The 15873-nt window shown below is 45.7% G+C and overlaps 1 protein-coding gene across 4 annotated transcripts in view; it reads left to right on the forward strand.

The window, feature by feature from the left end:
• The window catches only part of cux1b (cut-like homeobox 1b), a 167111-nt gene that overhangs the window by 135108 nt on the left and 16130 nt on the right, over positions 1–15873 (forward strand). For 3 of the 4 annotated variants that reach the window (XM_053673696.1, XM_053673698.1, XM_053673697.1), the window contains 4 exons: positions 3960–4253; positions 6964–7152; positions 10624–10894; positions 12874–15016. The exons of the other annotated variant lie outside the window; for it this stretch is intronic. In XM_053673696.1, coding sequence (XP_053529671.1) covers positions 3960–4253; positions 6964–7152; positions 10624–10894; positions 12874–13300 — 1181 coding nt within the window. In that variant the 3' untranslated portion in view covers positions 13301–15016. Of the gene's footprint in view, positions 1–3959; positions 4254–6963; positions 7153–10623; positions 10895–12873; positions 15017–15873 lie in introns of those variants that run through there. 4 annotated transcript variants of the gene reach the window in all.

Here is a 15873-nt window from a genome sequence, read left to right on the forward strand (position 1 = left end):
AGTTCAGTCCTTATTACATACACTGTTTCCTCTGGCGCTTTCCATGTGCACACACACACACAGCCCAAAGGACAGATTAATACACGCTTCCTCGATGCTAAGCAATCCCAGAGCTAAATCCAGTACACACACACACACACCAAAATATGCTAGTATATAGTGTACTATAGCATCGTAGTAGTGTATAACAAGCCGTACAGAAAATATTGTGCTTCTCAAATAGAAGTTTTTGTTATTCCATACCGATACATCATCCCGACCCTAATACACGTGAGATTAAGAAGGAAGTAAAAAAAAAAAGCGCAAGTATGACAGGAAAAGCGACAGAGACGGGTTAAATGAAGCAGGGAAGCAGGCTTCACCCCAGGCCACACTGCTCGTTTATTATTATTTTTGGGCAGTGGGGGGGATGGACAGAGAGATGCAGGAGCAATGGAGAGGAAGATGAGCAGAATGAATCCAAAAAGGCTCTATAGCGCTGCCCTAATCAATTACTCCCATGGTAACACTGATGCACGGTAATTACCCAATCCCCCCAGCCTACCATTCTCCAGTCGCTCATTTACATGCAAATGATCGGCCAATCGCAGGCCACGCTGAATGGATTAGCGGTGAGAGGACTCATGTCCAGGCTCTTAGATAGGCTCCGACCAGAATCTTGACCTAATTGATACCACAGAGAGTGTAGGAATTCAAATCCAGGCGTATTAAAGGAGTACTCCTCTTGTTTGTTTGTTTGTTTGTTTGTTTGTTTGTTTTTGTTGATTACAGTGTACCACTGTACAGTCCCTCCAGGATTCATAAAGCCAAGGGAACGCCGCGATATTCGGAGGAGCTTGCCGTTCGATTGTCTTGTAAATCACCGCAGATTTTGGCCGAGGCACGTCATGTGAAGTCATCGCGACACGCGTTCGGTTAAAGCCCTCATCGATACATGGATAGAGCGAAATGGTCTCGTTTACCAACGAGCTTCAATGCAAAACAATCTCGTACGGTCGTGATTTCGGCAGTTCGAGTAGTTTTCCAGACCAAAAAAAAAGCACAACAATCTCAGTAAAAAAAAAAAAAAAAAATCTGCAGCGTTTTTGGCAGCAACAATCACAAAAAAATAATAAAACGGCACAGCTACGTCGGTACCACTTCCTTACCTCTCAACGAGCCGATTAAACAGATTCATGGTTAAGACCTTGGACTACTGATGGGATGTGGGAGGTTGTGAGTTCAAATCCCAGCACCACTAAGCTGCCACTGTTGGGCCCTGGAGCAAGGCCCTTAACCCTCTGCTCAGATGTATAAATGAGATAAATAAATATATCATATACATTTGAGATGTTTTAGACAGGGGTTAGGTTGAAAAATCCTGAACTATCCCTTTAATGTGGGCCTCAGGCCAGACATACGGAATAAAGCGCTTTGAGTCACGCTGTTCTAGGAAAACAATCAACGACTGGGGTGGTGTGATTGCCCGTGACGGTGATTCTTTTCCAGTAACGACATGACTCAAAGTCTTTTCTTCCTCTTATACTACAGAAATTTTTCCCAATGATCCAAATGTTTTGATTAACGAACGAACCACGTCATACGTTTATTTATTTTTATCCGTTTCCAAATGCATTCGATGTTGCGTAACGTCCGCGAGATAAGTTGATACACTCCTGTCGTGCAACACTCCCTGGAGTGCTGAAGACGTTCCCACGTCGGAAGAACGCGCCGATACCGGAGACGCCGTCAAAAAATTTGCCCGACGTGGTGTTTTGATCTGTTCATGCGCAGCATCTTCCATACGAACCCCGTGGAAGATGTTATTATGAACGCAATAACGTATTCGCGCTCGTTCAGCAGGGCTGTGGGAAAAGCACTGGTGAAGGTGTATCGTAAAAGCCTGCGCGTGTGTGTGTGTGTGTGTGTGTGTGTGTGTGGTGTGTTTTGATCACGTTAGCGCTCTCGTGTGCACGTTAAAGCAGTGTTTCTCCTGGGCTTCCCGCGTCTCGAATGTAGCCGACTGGGGAAAATAACCATGGCATGAAAAGACGGTTGTCTTGTATGGGAAGCTCAGACGTGTGTACACACACACACACACACACACACACACACACAAACCCAGCAGGCTGCTGTTCATAGGTCAGAGTGCCAGGCTTTGCCCCAGCACCCATCACTCGCACCCCAACCCCACTCGGCAGAGCCACATGTCAGCATCCAGCACGTTGCAGCAGCGTCTGATCGAAAGTGACTAGCCCTCGCTCCCTCTTTCTCCTCTCTCGCTCTCTCCGCGGCGTGGCAGGACGCTAATCGAGAGTGACGGCTTCCCGTGACTGTTCGCTTGTGGACTGCTTGCGGAACAGGACCGCCGAAAGGGACAGAGGAACGAGTCGGGAGGGGTGGCGGAGGAGAGCGTTTTAGCTTTGTGTCGCTTTTATATCCTGTAGTGACACTGCAAAGAATATTGTGCTTTGTTTTAGAGCGAAAACAACGAGGAATAAAAACCGTAAGAGTCGACATTTGTTTATTCCAAAAAAAGCAATCGAGAGAAGTTAGTCGTGTGGTCACTGACTTTGGCCTTGGATATAGACAGATGGGCTCCTGGCTCGTGTGTGTGTGTGTGTGTGTGTGTGTGTGTGTACACAGTCCAAGGCCAGCAGCTGTCCACAGAACACACAGCCATCAAGTACACGCTAATTGAAGACAGAATGTTCCGGAGTATCTCTCCGAGCCGTCCTTCAGGACACGGCACGCCGTCAGTGCGAACAGTTCCGTCATATTCGCGTAGGGACGAGGATCTTCATACGACTAACCGATTAAATAAACCTCAGGTGCTCTGTGTTCACAATGACGCAAGCAGTGAAGACGAGTCTGTGAAGAGTCAGGCTCGGGCCCGAGTTTTCCCAGACGTTTGTTTGTAGAAGGCGTCTGTGATGATTATGACCGGTTTGAGTGGGATCAGAGATCTTTGTATACACAACAAAAACCTTATTTGCGTAACGTGCGATGTGTACGTCTCGGATTGCTTTAACCATTGTAATAAGGTGCTCGGTCCAGGGCTACATGCCAATCAAGGGAAGTGATAGTTTACCTAAACACATAAATAAATAAATAATTGCTTCCTGGAGGTTTTTTTTTTAACTCGTTTTTAATACCACGTATCGACGGGTCATTTGACAGACCTGCCGACCTTGACGTGTTTGAACATCAGGGAACGCTGGTACAAGTCCTGACTGAAGAATATATACGATAAGTATATGGAACGGGGGGGGGTTTGTGCCAGAACGGCGAGCGTAAACTTGCAAACGAAAACTCTGGCAACGCGCTCATAAACCATGATTAGAAAACTGTTAAAGAACGCTGTTTATTCGAAGACCATGTTAAAGTTTCAGAGGGTTTTTCTTCTTTCTCATGGTATGCACAGCGCCCTCCACTAGTATCGGCACCCTTATGAGGTAAATATGAGCGGAGAAGGCTGTGAAAAATTTGTCTTTATTGGTTAACCTTTTGATCTTTTGTTCCAAAATATTCACAGAAATACTTGGCTTTCATGGAGATCAAACAATTGCAAACACAACACAGGTTTATATATATATATATATATATATCTTTGTTAAATATGTGCATTTCGTCTCTTGAAAATTCCTTTGCCCAGAAGCCCCGCCCCCTCTCGCCCCGTCCCAACTCCCCTGCTTGAAAAATGCACCGCCGTGGCGCTCGTCACTTTCCGTCGAGGTAAACCGAGAACGTTTCGAGTTTTTCCGTTGGAAATAAACTCCATCGACGTACGCTTGACTTTGTGAACGTTACACAACATCAGTTAACTATATGTTTATTAGGGCCGCACCCAGTACTACAAGAACTACTCGTTATTCCTCTCCAGGATTCACATTTCTGCATTTTATCTCTCCTAAGAGACGACATGAACAATTTCCGACCCCCCTACCCCACCCTCACACGATGCTTATTCTATCCTTCAGAGGGCACGCCGAAAACATCAGGCAGCTGCAGTCCGGCCCCGGAGTCGCCGCTCAGCTCGGCCGAGGAGTCCGTGAAGAGCGGCGGCGATCCACTCGGCAGCGCGCAGGCACCCGTTCCCGAGCCGTCCCCATCCGGAGAGCCAGTGGAGGGCTCGCAGCCCGGTACCCCGCTACCGCTGACCAACCTCACACCCTCCGGGCTCAGCATACAGGAAATGGTGGCCATGTCGCCGGAACTCGACACCTACGCCATCACCAAGAAGGTCAAGGAGGTGCTCACTGACAATAACCTCGGTGAGTAAAGAAGACGACACGGTTTTTATCGTGCATTGAGGGGTTTCGAAAAAATTTGCACAGTTTATTAGCTACTAGTTAGGTGTACCTTAATAATAAACACACCCTGTTTACCCCTGCTCGGTGGCCCTTCCAACAAGCCAGGCGTAGACACTATTCAAATCCATGGGAACGTTTACATATATTCATACTGGCACATGTTGCTTTGAAAAGTTCTCGGGACACGAGTGATGAAAGGGCAACAAAAACCGAAACCCGTGAGATCGATGAGAAACGGATTCACACAGACAGCCTTGTTGTACTTAAATATGCAGTCTGCTACAATCATAATAGAGTTCACGTTCACGTCCAGATCATTTACACGTAAATTGCTCTTACAGATGTAGACCGGGGGGGTTGTATACTTACGTGTTTTGCATAGAGAACTACAAAGATTTGCATATCGTTTGCATTTGGACAAGTGTGTGTATGTGTGCGTCTTCGGTCAGTGAGAGTGTTTACTTTTCTAACGTGGACGGACGTACGCTCGGCTGGTGGACGTTGAGATTTTGAACAGAGAAATTCAATCAGACATTTGCATATTCATTTTCACGAGGGCGTGGATGTGCTGCGTGGTCTGACCTTTAGCGTAGATGCTGTCATGTTTTCGGTCTTCTCTCGTCTCGAGCTCGCGGTGCCGAGTCACCGAGGGCGCTCTGGGTGTCTGGAGCTCTCCCTGTGTACCTGTCTGAGAGAGGGACTTTTACACAGGTTATATTCCGGAGAGTTTAAGAGCTGCGGCTCTACAGCTTGAGAGACCTGATCTTACTTCACTACTTCAGTCCGAGCAGCAGCATGTCTAGCAAATATGTAAACGTCATATACGTATTGATTAATAAATATTTATCTTGTATATTAAAGTGCACCTATTATACTTTTTCAAATATTCCCTTTCATGTAGTGTGTTATAGAGCTGTTTGTGAATGTCAAACGACGGCAAACTTTCAACAATCAAAGCGCACGAGAAACGGAGTTATCGACTCCCAAAAGAAGGAATCGATTCTGAACGGCTGAAACGACTCGTTAGTGATTCCAGACTCACTTCCTGTACTAACCTACGTAGGTTTGTAACAAAAAGCCCCGCCTCTGGTCTTCATCGGCTGCTCGCTGACGGCGCTAGACCAATCACGACAGACTGGGACGGCTGACCAATCAGAGCAGAGGATGCTCTCTGAAAGGAGGAGTTTAGAACGAATCCTTTAGAACGGATCATTGAATGAGTCGTTTGTGACACTGTGGGGGGAGGTGATGCTGCAGTTTAAATTATGAGCACATTAAAGTGTTTTTGTTTTTTTTTTCAACTCGGATGCGTGTAAATCTATCGTATGAGAGCTTTAAAAGAAAATCAGGCACGTTTTAAAACCATAATAGGTGCACTTTAATTATTAAGCACTGAAACACTGAACATTTCAATCACATAATTGTGTATGACGAGCCAGAAGGAGCTGGAAGTGATGATGAAAGACCGAAGGAGCAAAGATAGCTCGGAAGAAAGAAACGTTTTGTGTGAAAGTATGCGCAGAAATCGAGCGGAGAAAACGAAGAGAACGAATAAAAGTGAGAAGCGCAGAAATGAATTTGTGTGCGAGGGAGCTGGAAAGAAAGATGGGGGGAGGAAGGGGGGGATCAAGCAGAGAGTTTGTGTGAGAAAATCGGGAAGAAAAGGAAGAAAAAAGGGATGAGCGACTGACCTCGCAAGGAAGTAACGAGGAGTAAAGAACGAGTGTGTCGGTGTGTTTTCCCATAAAAAAATCGTAAATATTTTTTTTAAAGGAAAAAGAAAAGAGTGCTGTGACTTTTTGCTTTCCCTCTAATCAAGATTCTGGGACGTTTAACTAGCATTAATCTCTGTACTATTATTATTATTATTATTATTATTATTATTATTTCTAAATATATTACGAAATGATCTCAGAATCCAGACATATAAACGTTTCATTAGAAAATCTGTTTCCACTTGCCGTTGCTCCAGCCCAGATGTTTACAGCTGGACACCGGCAGTGTTGCGTGTTGTGCGACGTGCGCGCGGCAGGGAAGTGATCTCAGCGGGGCTGATTGAGTTAAAGTGACTGAGTTCACTTTTCCGCTCGCCGAATTCGGGATGAAGTTATGTCTGCAGGTCGACTGCATTAAGGACAGATGAGCAAAGCCAGGCACGCCTGCGAGGACGACTCTGTAATCAGTGCTGACCCTTGAGCACTAAAAGAGGACTCGAAATTGTAGTTTTGTTCCCAGAAGCGTTAAGGTTTTCCATCTGCCAGGCCCCAGATAGGTGTTTTCATAACAGCGTGGTCATGATGAAGAGTAGGAGGAAAGTGGAGTGCTTATGTCAAGAGCACGGCTGGCCTACTTTTCTCATTACAAGCGCTGTTCTGTCTCACATGACTCTTTTTAAACATGTCTGTAGTGGGATTTTCGTCGAGTTAGTGCGTTAGGTTAGGTTAAGAACAGCACTCTGTATTTGTAAGGATAATTGTCTGTTTAGATGATGCGTCTGTTGTTGTTATTGTTATTTGGGATAAAACCTGTGCCTTATTTCAAATGTGTAGGCATTGAACTCTATTATCCATAGGAAAAGGAAGACGGGATGGATGTAAATGAAACGCAATAGCATTGTGTCAGTGCGCTAACACAGTGTGTGTGTGTGTGTGTGTGTGTGTGTGCGATGCAGGTCAGCGTTTGTTCGGCGAGACCATCCTGGGTCTGACTCAGGGCTCAGTGTCTGACCTGCTGGCCCGGCCCAAACCCTGGCACAAGCTGAGCCTGAAGGGCCGTGAGCCGTTCGTGCGCATGCAGCTGTGGCTCAGCGACCCGCGCAACGTCGACAAGCTCATGGACATGAAGCGCATGGAGAAGAAAGGTAGGCGAGAGCTGGAGCGGTGTCCTGACGAGGGTGGATGTGTGGTTTGATTTAGTGTAGTTCCTCAGCGACCCGCCATGGCCTTCGTAACACGTTCAGACGGATTTATAGGTTTCTCGCTTTGCAGCCGAAATACCAAACGAATACCAATTTCATAGGTGAATACACTCGTTCTTCTCGAAGACCCGAGGGTTTGTCAGAGAACATACCGGAACAAACGGCATCATGAAGGACGAGCTTTCTGAGCTTTCAAAAGATAGTGTCAATCAGGGTTTGGGGCTCAAAAATGGAGAGAGGATACACGGTACCGCTGCGACTCTGAATTCAGACAGCTTTCCACTAGAAGTCAGTGGGGTAATGAGGGGATTAGTGAGGGAAGCAACCACGAGGCAGAGGGTAAAGCGGACCGTGATGCCGCCGCCACCGTGTTTCACCGTGTGGACGGTGTTCTCGGGTTGAATCGCACCGCCGGGTTTCTGCCCAGAAACCAAGCGCTGTCTGACGAGGCCCAGGAAAGTGGATTACATCAGACCAGAAAACGTTTTGACACATTTACTCACACGCCTTTTTGTTTATTTTATTTTTTTTTGTGCCAAACTCCAATCAGGATTTTTGTCGCAGTGCCTTGTTTTGTCGAGTGTCTGGGATACGATTGTTTCTCTGAATTACTTCTCCAGTCTGAGCTGCGGCTCTTCCCATCTCCTTCAGAGTTATCCTTGGCCTTTTGTTTGCTTCTCTGACTAACGCCCTCTTACGCAGTCACTGACATTTGGTGGCATATGACTGCCTCCAGCGTCTTTCAGATCTTCTGATCAGCGTTCCAATCCTCTCATGGGGATTAGTCAGTGCCCGCTTTTTTTTTCCTGAGTTTGTTCAAACGTTTGATGTCGTTCAAACGCTTGCCTTTTTGACGTCGGTCACGAGAGACGGTCTTGGAAAAACCGAATGTCCTCTTTAAAAAATTTTTTAAAAATTCCAAGAATGTTCATTCATACAGTGAATATAACGTCAACAAGTGGAGAACATTTTGAAGGGGCAGCACAGTGACGTTACCGAGAATAGGACATCCCTCCAAAATTGACGAAAGGACAAGATGAAAGCGCATTAAGGAGGCTGCCAAGAGACCTACGGGCAACATTAAAAGAGCTACAGGAAGATCTGGCAAGTACTGGTCACGTCCTGTATATGAGAACGATCTTGTGTGTTCTTCACATGTCTGGGCTATGGGGTAGGGTGGCCAGATGGAAGGCCTTTCTCACAAAAAAAGAAAAAAAAAAGCCCAATGAAATTTAGCCAAAATGTACAATCACCCCAAACCATGTGGTAAAATGTGTTACCGTCTGATGAACGTTTGGGTATAATTGTAAAAGATATGTCTGGTGTATAAAATAAGACAACTCATCACCCAGAGCACACTACACCCACAGTGAAGCGTGGTGGTGGCAGCATCATGCCGTGGGGCTGCTCCTCTTCAGCTGGGACTGGGGCTTTAGTCAGGATAGAGGGAATCATGGGTCTCTCCAAATACCAATCTATTTCAGCATGAGACCTGCAGGTCTGTGTTAGACTGCACTTCAGCGACCCAAAACACAAACCCAAGTCGGCAAAGGAACGGCTTCAGAAGAAGAAGATCATCGAGGTTTTGGAGCGGTCCAATCGGAGCCCAGATCTGAATCCTGTTGGAAACGTGTGGAACGACCGGAAGAGCGCCGTGTAGAGGAGATCTCCTCGCAGTCCCGTAGATCTGGAGCAGTTTTGCATGGACGTTTGTAGACTCTGTATTACAAGTAATAGTTAGTTCAGGGGTGTACATAGTTATGCAACCAAGTTATTGTACGTTTATTCTTTTTTCTTCTTTGTTTTCCTAAAACGTTTCCATTTGTTTTTCACTTGAATTTTGCCGGTCTCTGTAGTAGACTTATTACGGTCACTTTATATACACGTGTGGACACGTGCAAGATATTTCATAGCTCGATGGACAGAGAGAGAGAGACACAGAGACAGAGAGAGAGAGAGACAGGGGGAGAGAGACAGGGAGAGAGAGAGAGAGAGACATCTCCACATATATATTCCTTAACCCTTAGAAATGCATGGCTTTTTTGCAGTCATCACGTTCTCTTCCACCATCTCTCTCTCCCTCTCCCTCTCCCTCCCTCCCTCTCTCACTCCTCCTCAGGGAGTCATCCCCTCTGTGCTGTCAGCCCTCATCAACCGCCACCGTGTCACTCCTTTCATTAGATGTGACAGGCCATGGCCTCTCTTATTCAAGTCCTGTGTGCTCATCGTCATCTCTCTCTCTCGCTCTCTCTCTCTCTCTCTCTCGCTCTCTCTCTCTCTCTCTCTCTCTCTCTGCCTGAAGTAAAGCTAAGTGAACATTCTTGGAGTGATTAGGCCTGTTTAACGGTTCTTTCCGGCATCACTGCTCTTTTCCCTGGCACGGCTGCTCAGCAGAATTCAGAGCCCTGTGTGTGTGTGTGTGTGTTTACATGCCCCGTCAGTGTCAGAGACGTGTTGAACTAGATGTCCCCCTAAACTGGCGTGATATCCACGGCAATAGACCTCATATAACATCCCAGAAAAGAGCGAGAGAGAAAGACTGACCCCTGCTTGATAAAACGGCCCGATGGCACAGTGATGAGCAATCACGACCCCTCCATCAGCTCCGGTTAGAGCTGCGCTGCTGGCTTGTGACCTCTACAAAGTTAAACTGAGACCAGAATCGGAACCAGGCTTGAAGCAGAACCACCCTGCGTTTCGCTTCTAGTGCCGATGCTATTACCGTGTGTGTGTGTGTGTGTGTGTGTGTGTGTGTGTGTGTGTGTGTGCGTCTGGGTGTTTGACACTGAATTTATTTATTTATGCCTAACGTTTTCTCAACAAGCTGTGAATTCACTGTAATAACCCACAGAATCGACCGCAGATGTTTACGTCATTAAAATATGATTTCATCAGGACGTTAGTCTCGCCAGTTCTTCGTTTTTTCTCTCTCTTTCATTGGCTGCACTTTGCTGATCGGCACGGGGCTAGATTTATGAATTATGAAGCTCAGTTGAGCAGTAAATTTTGAAAATGTTCCCCCAATATGGAAAGCCATGTCGTCATAATCAAAATAAATGATGTGAGCTTTTATCCCAGTGGAATTTCTGAAGCACGTACTTCATATGTTCAGTGCAGCGCTGACACCTGCTGGTGGTTTTTCTTTTTTATTGACTGCACCTTAAACACAGGCTTAAATCATATGCTGAAAACACGGTGTATTGTTTATTTTGTTCTACAAATTCCAGCGTCTGAAATGACAAACGTTCACGAACAGCCGAGGAACGGTACGACGACCACCGAACCCGATATCCACGAAGCTCTGTCTTTATACAGTCCCTGCCCTACTGTAAAATCCTTCTCGTGCTGTATCGTACAGCTTTAATACCCGACTGCTGCTGTTATGACCAACACGCTGTGTTCATGTTTCCACAGCGTACATGAAGCGACGCCACAGCTCGGTTAGCGATGCCCAGCAGGTGGACAGTGCCCTGACGGGGTCAGAGTACGGCCCAGGCACCAGCCCTCAGCACCACCCTCAGCAGCATCTGAAGAAGCCGCGGGTGGTCCTAGCTCCCGAGGAGAAGGAGGCGCTGAAGAGGGCCTACCAGCAGAAGCCCTACCCCTCTCCCAAGACCATTGAGGAACTGGCAACCCAGCTCAACCTCAAAACCAGCACCGTCATCAACTGGTTCCATAACTACAGGTACGTTCTGCAAGACATGACCTAAATTACGTTACACAGTCCAAGGCCGAGTCCTGGTCCATCGCGTACACGATTTCAGCATTTGTATACACACGATTGTATATAAGTTAGACATGGGGACTGTACTCACTGAACCGGCATCAAGCGTAATTCGTCCGATAGCACTGTGTTTAAGTAAGGAATAAAACGCTCACCGTTAAAGGAAAACAATCAGCCGGTGAGTGGAGTTGCAGGCACCGCCCCTTTCTTAAAGTAATTCATAGTCTTAGGTTATGTAAAGCCTCCGACACGCAAGTCCCTGGGAACGAGTCGTCGCTATAGAAACGACGACGTGTCGGAATGAGCGCGTAGATGTAGGCACTACCGTCAAAGCCGATGTTAGTTATAGAAAATTAATCAACACCTTCCGGCCAATCACAATCGAGAATGAGAACGTTTCATGGAAAAAAAAAAAAAAAACCCACAGGTTTGACATTCAATCAGTATCAAAGTTTTCAAATCCAAAACTGGATTGTGTCTGTAATATATCTGATAGGCAGAAATCTTAAGTGTGTGAGAGAGAGCGCGTGAGTGAGCGAGAGCGCGGGTGAGAACGTGAGTGAGCGCGAGTGTGAGAGCGAGAGCGTGACTGTGTGTGAGTGAGAGTGTATATGTGTGTGTGTGTGTGTGAAATTACATTTGCAGTAGTTAGCAGATGCCCCGGTCCAGAATAATATACAGAAGAGTTTTATAGTCTCCGTTATAAAGTACGTGCTAGTGTACACACTGGTATAGGCCAGGGTTTAAGACTAGCATTAGACTAAACCTCTGTCGGTGCGGAGTGAATATGGGGATTAGTACTGCGACACAATCTATTCCTCTTTGCGTGAATGCTTGAAGAAGTAGGTCTTCGTTATTTGTCTGACGAACACTCTCTTTTTATTCTCACTTTTTCCATAACGTCACTAAACTCTAACGTGTTGGTTTTGTTAATCTAATACTACCCTGGTTGAGGATATAAATATAGCCAGGTGTTCAGACGTGGGGAAAGTGGCACCGCCCCTCTGACGTGCGGGATCTCGTACAGCGGCGCGGTCTGGAGTGTGTCATTATTACACGCTGTTTAGTTTCTTAATGAACGGCACGTCGCACATTTTAACGACTTGTAGTCAGGTTTAATGTCGCGGCACGTCCGAGAGACAAGTTGGTTCCTGTTCTCACGTACGTTGTAGCCATGGTGATCAGTCATCCCCCACCCCCCACCCCCTACCTCTCTCTCTCTCTCACCTTCTTCATAGTTCTCATCCATCCTTCTTTCTCTCCCTCCATCAATCAGGCTGCTCATCCCTTCATCCACCTATCCATCTATTTCTCCCTCTCGGTACACCCCTCCATTAAACGTACCTCCGTCTATCGATTCATTCATCTGTCCATGCAGCTTTCTATCCAAACACCCCTCAGTCAGTGCATCTCTCCATCCACGGATCTCTCCTTCCCTCCCTCCGTCAAAACCCTCTGTTCACCTCTATATACATCCGTACATCCTTCCATCTATTCGATCCTCTGTACATCCCTTCATCCATCAGTCCATCCTCCCGTCCAATCATCATCCATTCCTATAGCCATGCAGCTTTCCATCCAGACATCCATCCATTCATTCATTCCTCAGTACTTTCCTTTATCTGTACATCCCTCCCTCCGGGTGTGTGTGTGTGTGTGTGTGTTTCCGTCCATCCCTCCATGTCTCTCCATCAATACATCTCTTAATTATTACGTCGCTTTCCATCAGAACAGTATCCCTCCATCCGTACATCCGCCTATCCATCCATTCCCTCTGTACATCCCTCCCTTTCTGTAACCATGTAATCCTCCATTTATTCATGCACTTTTCTGTCCATCCAATTCACCTCTTATTAATGGTGTCCTGTGCACTCAGTTAAAGTACAAATCTCTAATCTCTCTCTCTCTCTCTCCCTCTCTCCTCCCATCTCTGTCTCCAGGTCTCGTATCCGTCGGGAGCTCTTTATCGAGGAGATCCAGGCGGCAGGCTCAGGCTCGGCTTCAGCAGGCGAAGGCGGCTCCCCCTCTGTCCATGCAGGAAAAGGAGGCGACGGTTGCGACGGCACGGATTCGGATGGCGCGGCCGAGGGGCGACACGATGCCCCCGGAGACGAAAAGACCGACGACATGCCCAAGGAGCCCACTCCGTCTAACTCGCCGACCCCGAGAGACCCCACTACCTCAGCCGCCGAAGGACCTGGCACCAGCGGGCACCAGGGCGCCACCTCTGCCCTCGGCCTGTTCAGCTTCTCGCGCAACCCCAAGGACAACAGCCTGCGCAAAAAGAAAGCCGCCAACCTCAATAACATCATCCACCGACTGGAGAAAGCCGCCAGCAAAGAGGAGCCGTCCGAATGGGAGTTCTGAATCCTCTTCTAGTGTCCTCACACTCTATCACGTACAAACACACACACACACCCTCCCTCCACACTATCCCCAATCTGACCTAGGAGGACACGTTTACCTCCTCAGGGCATAGCCAAAGTCAAGTGCGGCCATGAGACTTTAATTATTTGTTTTTTTTGAAGAGGAAGAGAAAAGAAGTGAACAAGTGCAGCATTGGGTATAAGAAGAGGAAACGGATCGTTCCGGATCCTTGTCCCGAGACGAAGCACTTAGCCGTCCCGTCGGCCACGGCGCCCTAACAAACCACCCCGGACTCAGCATTAAGCTGCCTCGCTCATCTAGGGCTCTTTCCTTCAAAGGCACACTTCAAGGGGAGGATCAGCACACTCGCCTCAAAGTGCGCACGGACTCCGAGCTCTGATTCTCCACACTGTTGATTTGAGTTACTGTTACACTTATTTTCTTTTAGTCTGGTTTTTGTTTGTTTCGTTTTGTTTCGTAACCGACGTGTGCGCGTAATATTTTCAACCTACTCCATTATGTCTGTTCTGAAAAACAAGAGAACAAAAGACAAAGTTACTGAAGGAAGGGAAGCGGAAGTTCATCCTCACATCTCCCATCTCTCCCTCCACACCCGCCATGTAATGGCTGAGGACCTCCTGCATTTCTTCACCTTCTTTTGTTACCAGGAAGTCCTCTGATGAAGAACAAGGTTTTATATATATATATATATATATATATATATATATATATATATATATATATATATATATATAAATATAAATATAAAATAGCAATTCGGTTGCCACTAAGAGATTGCACAGTCTATTGACTCTAAAGGACACACACATAAAAAAAAAAAAACAAGATACAAAATACACACTTTTTGGATTGACCTGAGAAAAAAAAACAACATGTTTTAAAACTTTGGAAAGAAAAAAAAAAGAATCACTAATTCACAATTTTTGTACATCAAAAAAAAAAAAAGATGCAAGTTTTAGAGAAGAAGAAGAAGAAAAAAAAAGGAGAAAAACGAGAATATATCGTGGTAGCTGACGTAGTGATATTTCGTCATGTAGAGCTCTTATAGTGCACATCGACTTCACAGCTTTAACAGCGCGGTTCACGCCACATCGTCTCGCCACATTTAGACCACGTTCAGGAAAGATAAAATAGGAAATAAAAATTTTTTTTTTAAAAAGATGAAGCGGGGATTTCTAACCAATCGTGTCTAGACGCTTAATAAGGGCGAACGAATAGAAACGAGAGAACACGTCGGCACGTGTTGCGGGGAACGGGTCGAGGACGAGAGGATGGTGGGGTTGTAGTACTGTACTCATTACATACAAGTGGTACTGTTAAGTCTTCGGGGGCGGGGTTTCGTTTTTCCTCTGACATCGCCAAGAGATGCACAGTTCACTTTATGAATAAATCGATAAGAACGACGACAGAAGAACACGCGCTCCACGATTTGGCCGTGATCCGGGCGTGGGAGGAGTGTGTGTGTGTGTGTACTGTGTGTATGAGAATTTTAAGGGGATGCCGTGCAAATTTCATTCCCTCCACCGCTTTCCTCCCTATAAAGTCTATAAAGGGTACCTGCGAAGAGTTACCAAAAGTACTGTTACATACTGAATCGAGCACACGCAAGCACCAAGTACACGATACCAAAGTATTGCTTCATGTTTCTTAACGAGATGCGTTTCTTCCTTTAAAGAAAAGAAAAGAAAAGAAAAGTGCTCCATACAAAATTTCTGTTTAAAAAAAACTCTCATTGGTATCTGTGCAGCATATTGGCGCTCTCTCTCTCTCTCTCTCTCTCTCTCGCTCTCTCTCTCTCTCTCTCTCTCGCTCGCTCTCGCTCTTTTATTTTAAAAAATTAATTTATTTCTTAACTCGAGGTAACCCATAAAGAGGAGACGCTGTGTGTGAAGACACCGCCGTCCTCTCGAACCCCAAACAAGCTCTCAGTGCCTGCCAATCCACTGCCTCCCTTCTGTGTGTATACATGTGTGTCATTTGGTGGGTGAGATCAGTTGTACATATCTCTCTCTCTTTCTCTCTCTCTCACACACACACACACACACACACACACACACGTAGAGATGTAGAGTGCACAACTGCCCCACTTTCCTCTCTTCTCATAAGCTGTTATTACCAATCATTATCATTATTATGCTTCTAATGAAGTAGTGGATTTTATTCCTTTTGATTTAAAAATTTTTTTATTATTATTTTTTTATGTTTATTTTTTTTCGGTTTTAATCTTTTTATCTCGCCATATCTTAAAGCATCATATAGAGTTACGAGTTGATTTGGCTTATTTATAGGTGCTGTGTGTTTTGTTTTTTTATGAGTTTGTTTGTATTGTATTGTGTATTGGTTTATAAGAGGGCAAGTTACATTTTTTTTGTTTGTTTGTTTGTTTTTTTGTTTTGTTTGTTTTTTTTAATGTTAAATTTTAGACTGATCTTTTAGACTGCCGGCAGTATTGAGTTAATATTTACAAGATTTAGTTCTCATACGTTGTATATTAATGAATTCTGCAGATTATTTGAACTCGTTTATATTACTTTTGAATTCTAATGATGTCA

This window comes from Ictalurus punctatus, chromosome 20, assembly GCF_001660625.3.
Source record: "Ictalurus punctatus breed USDA103 chromosome 20, Coco_2.0, whole genome shotgun sequence".
Taxonomy (NCBI): Eukaryota; Metazoa; Chordata; class Actinopteri; order Siluriformes; family Ictaluridae; genus Ictalurus; species Ictalurus punctatus.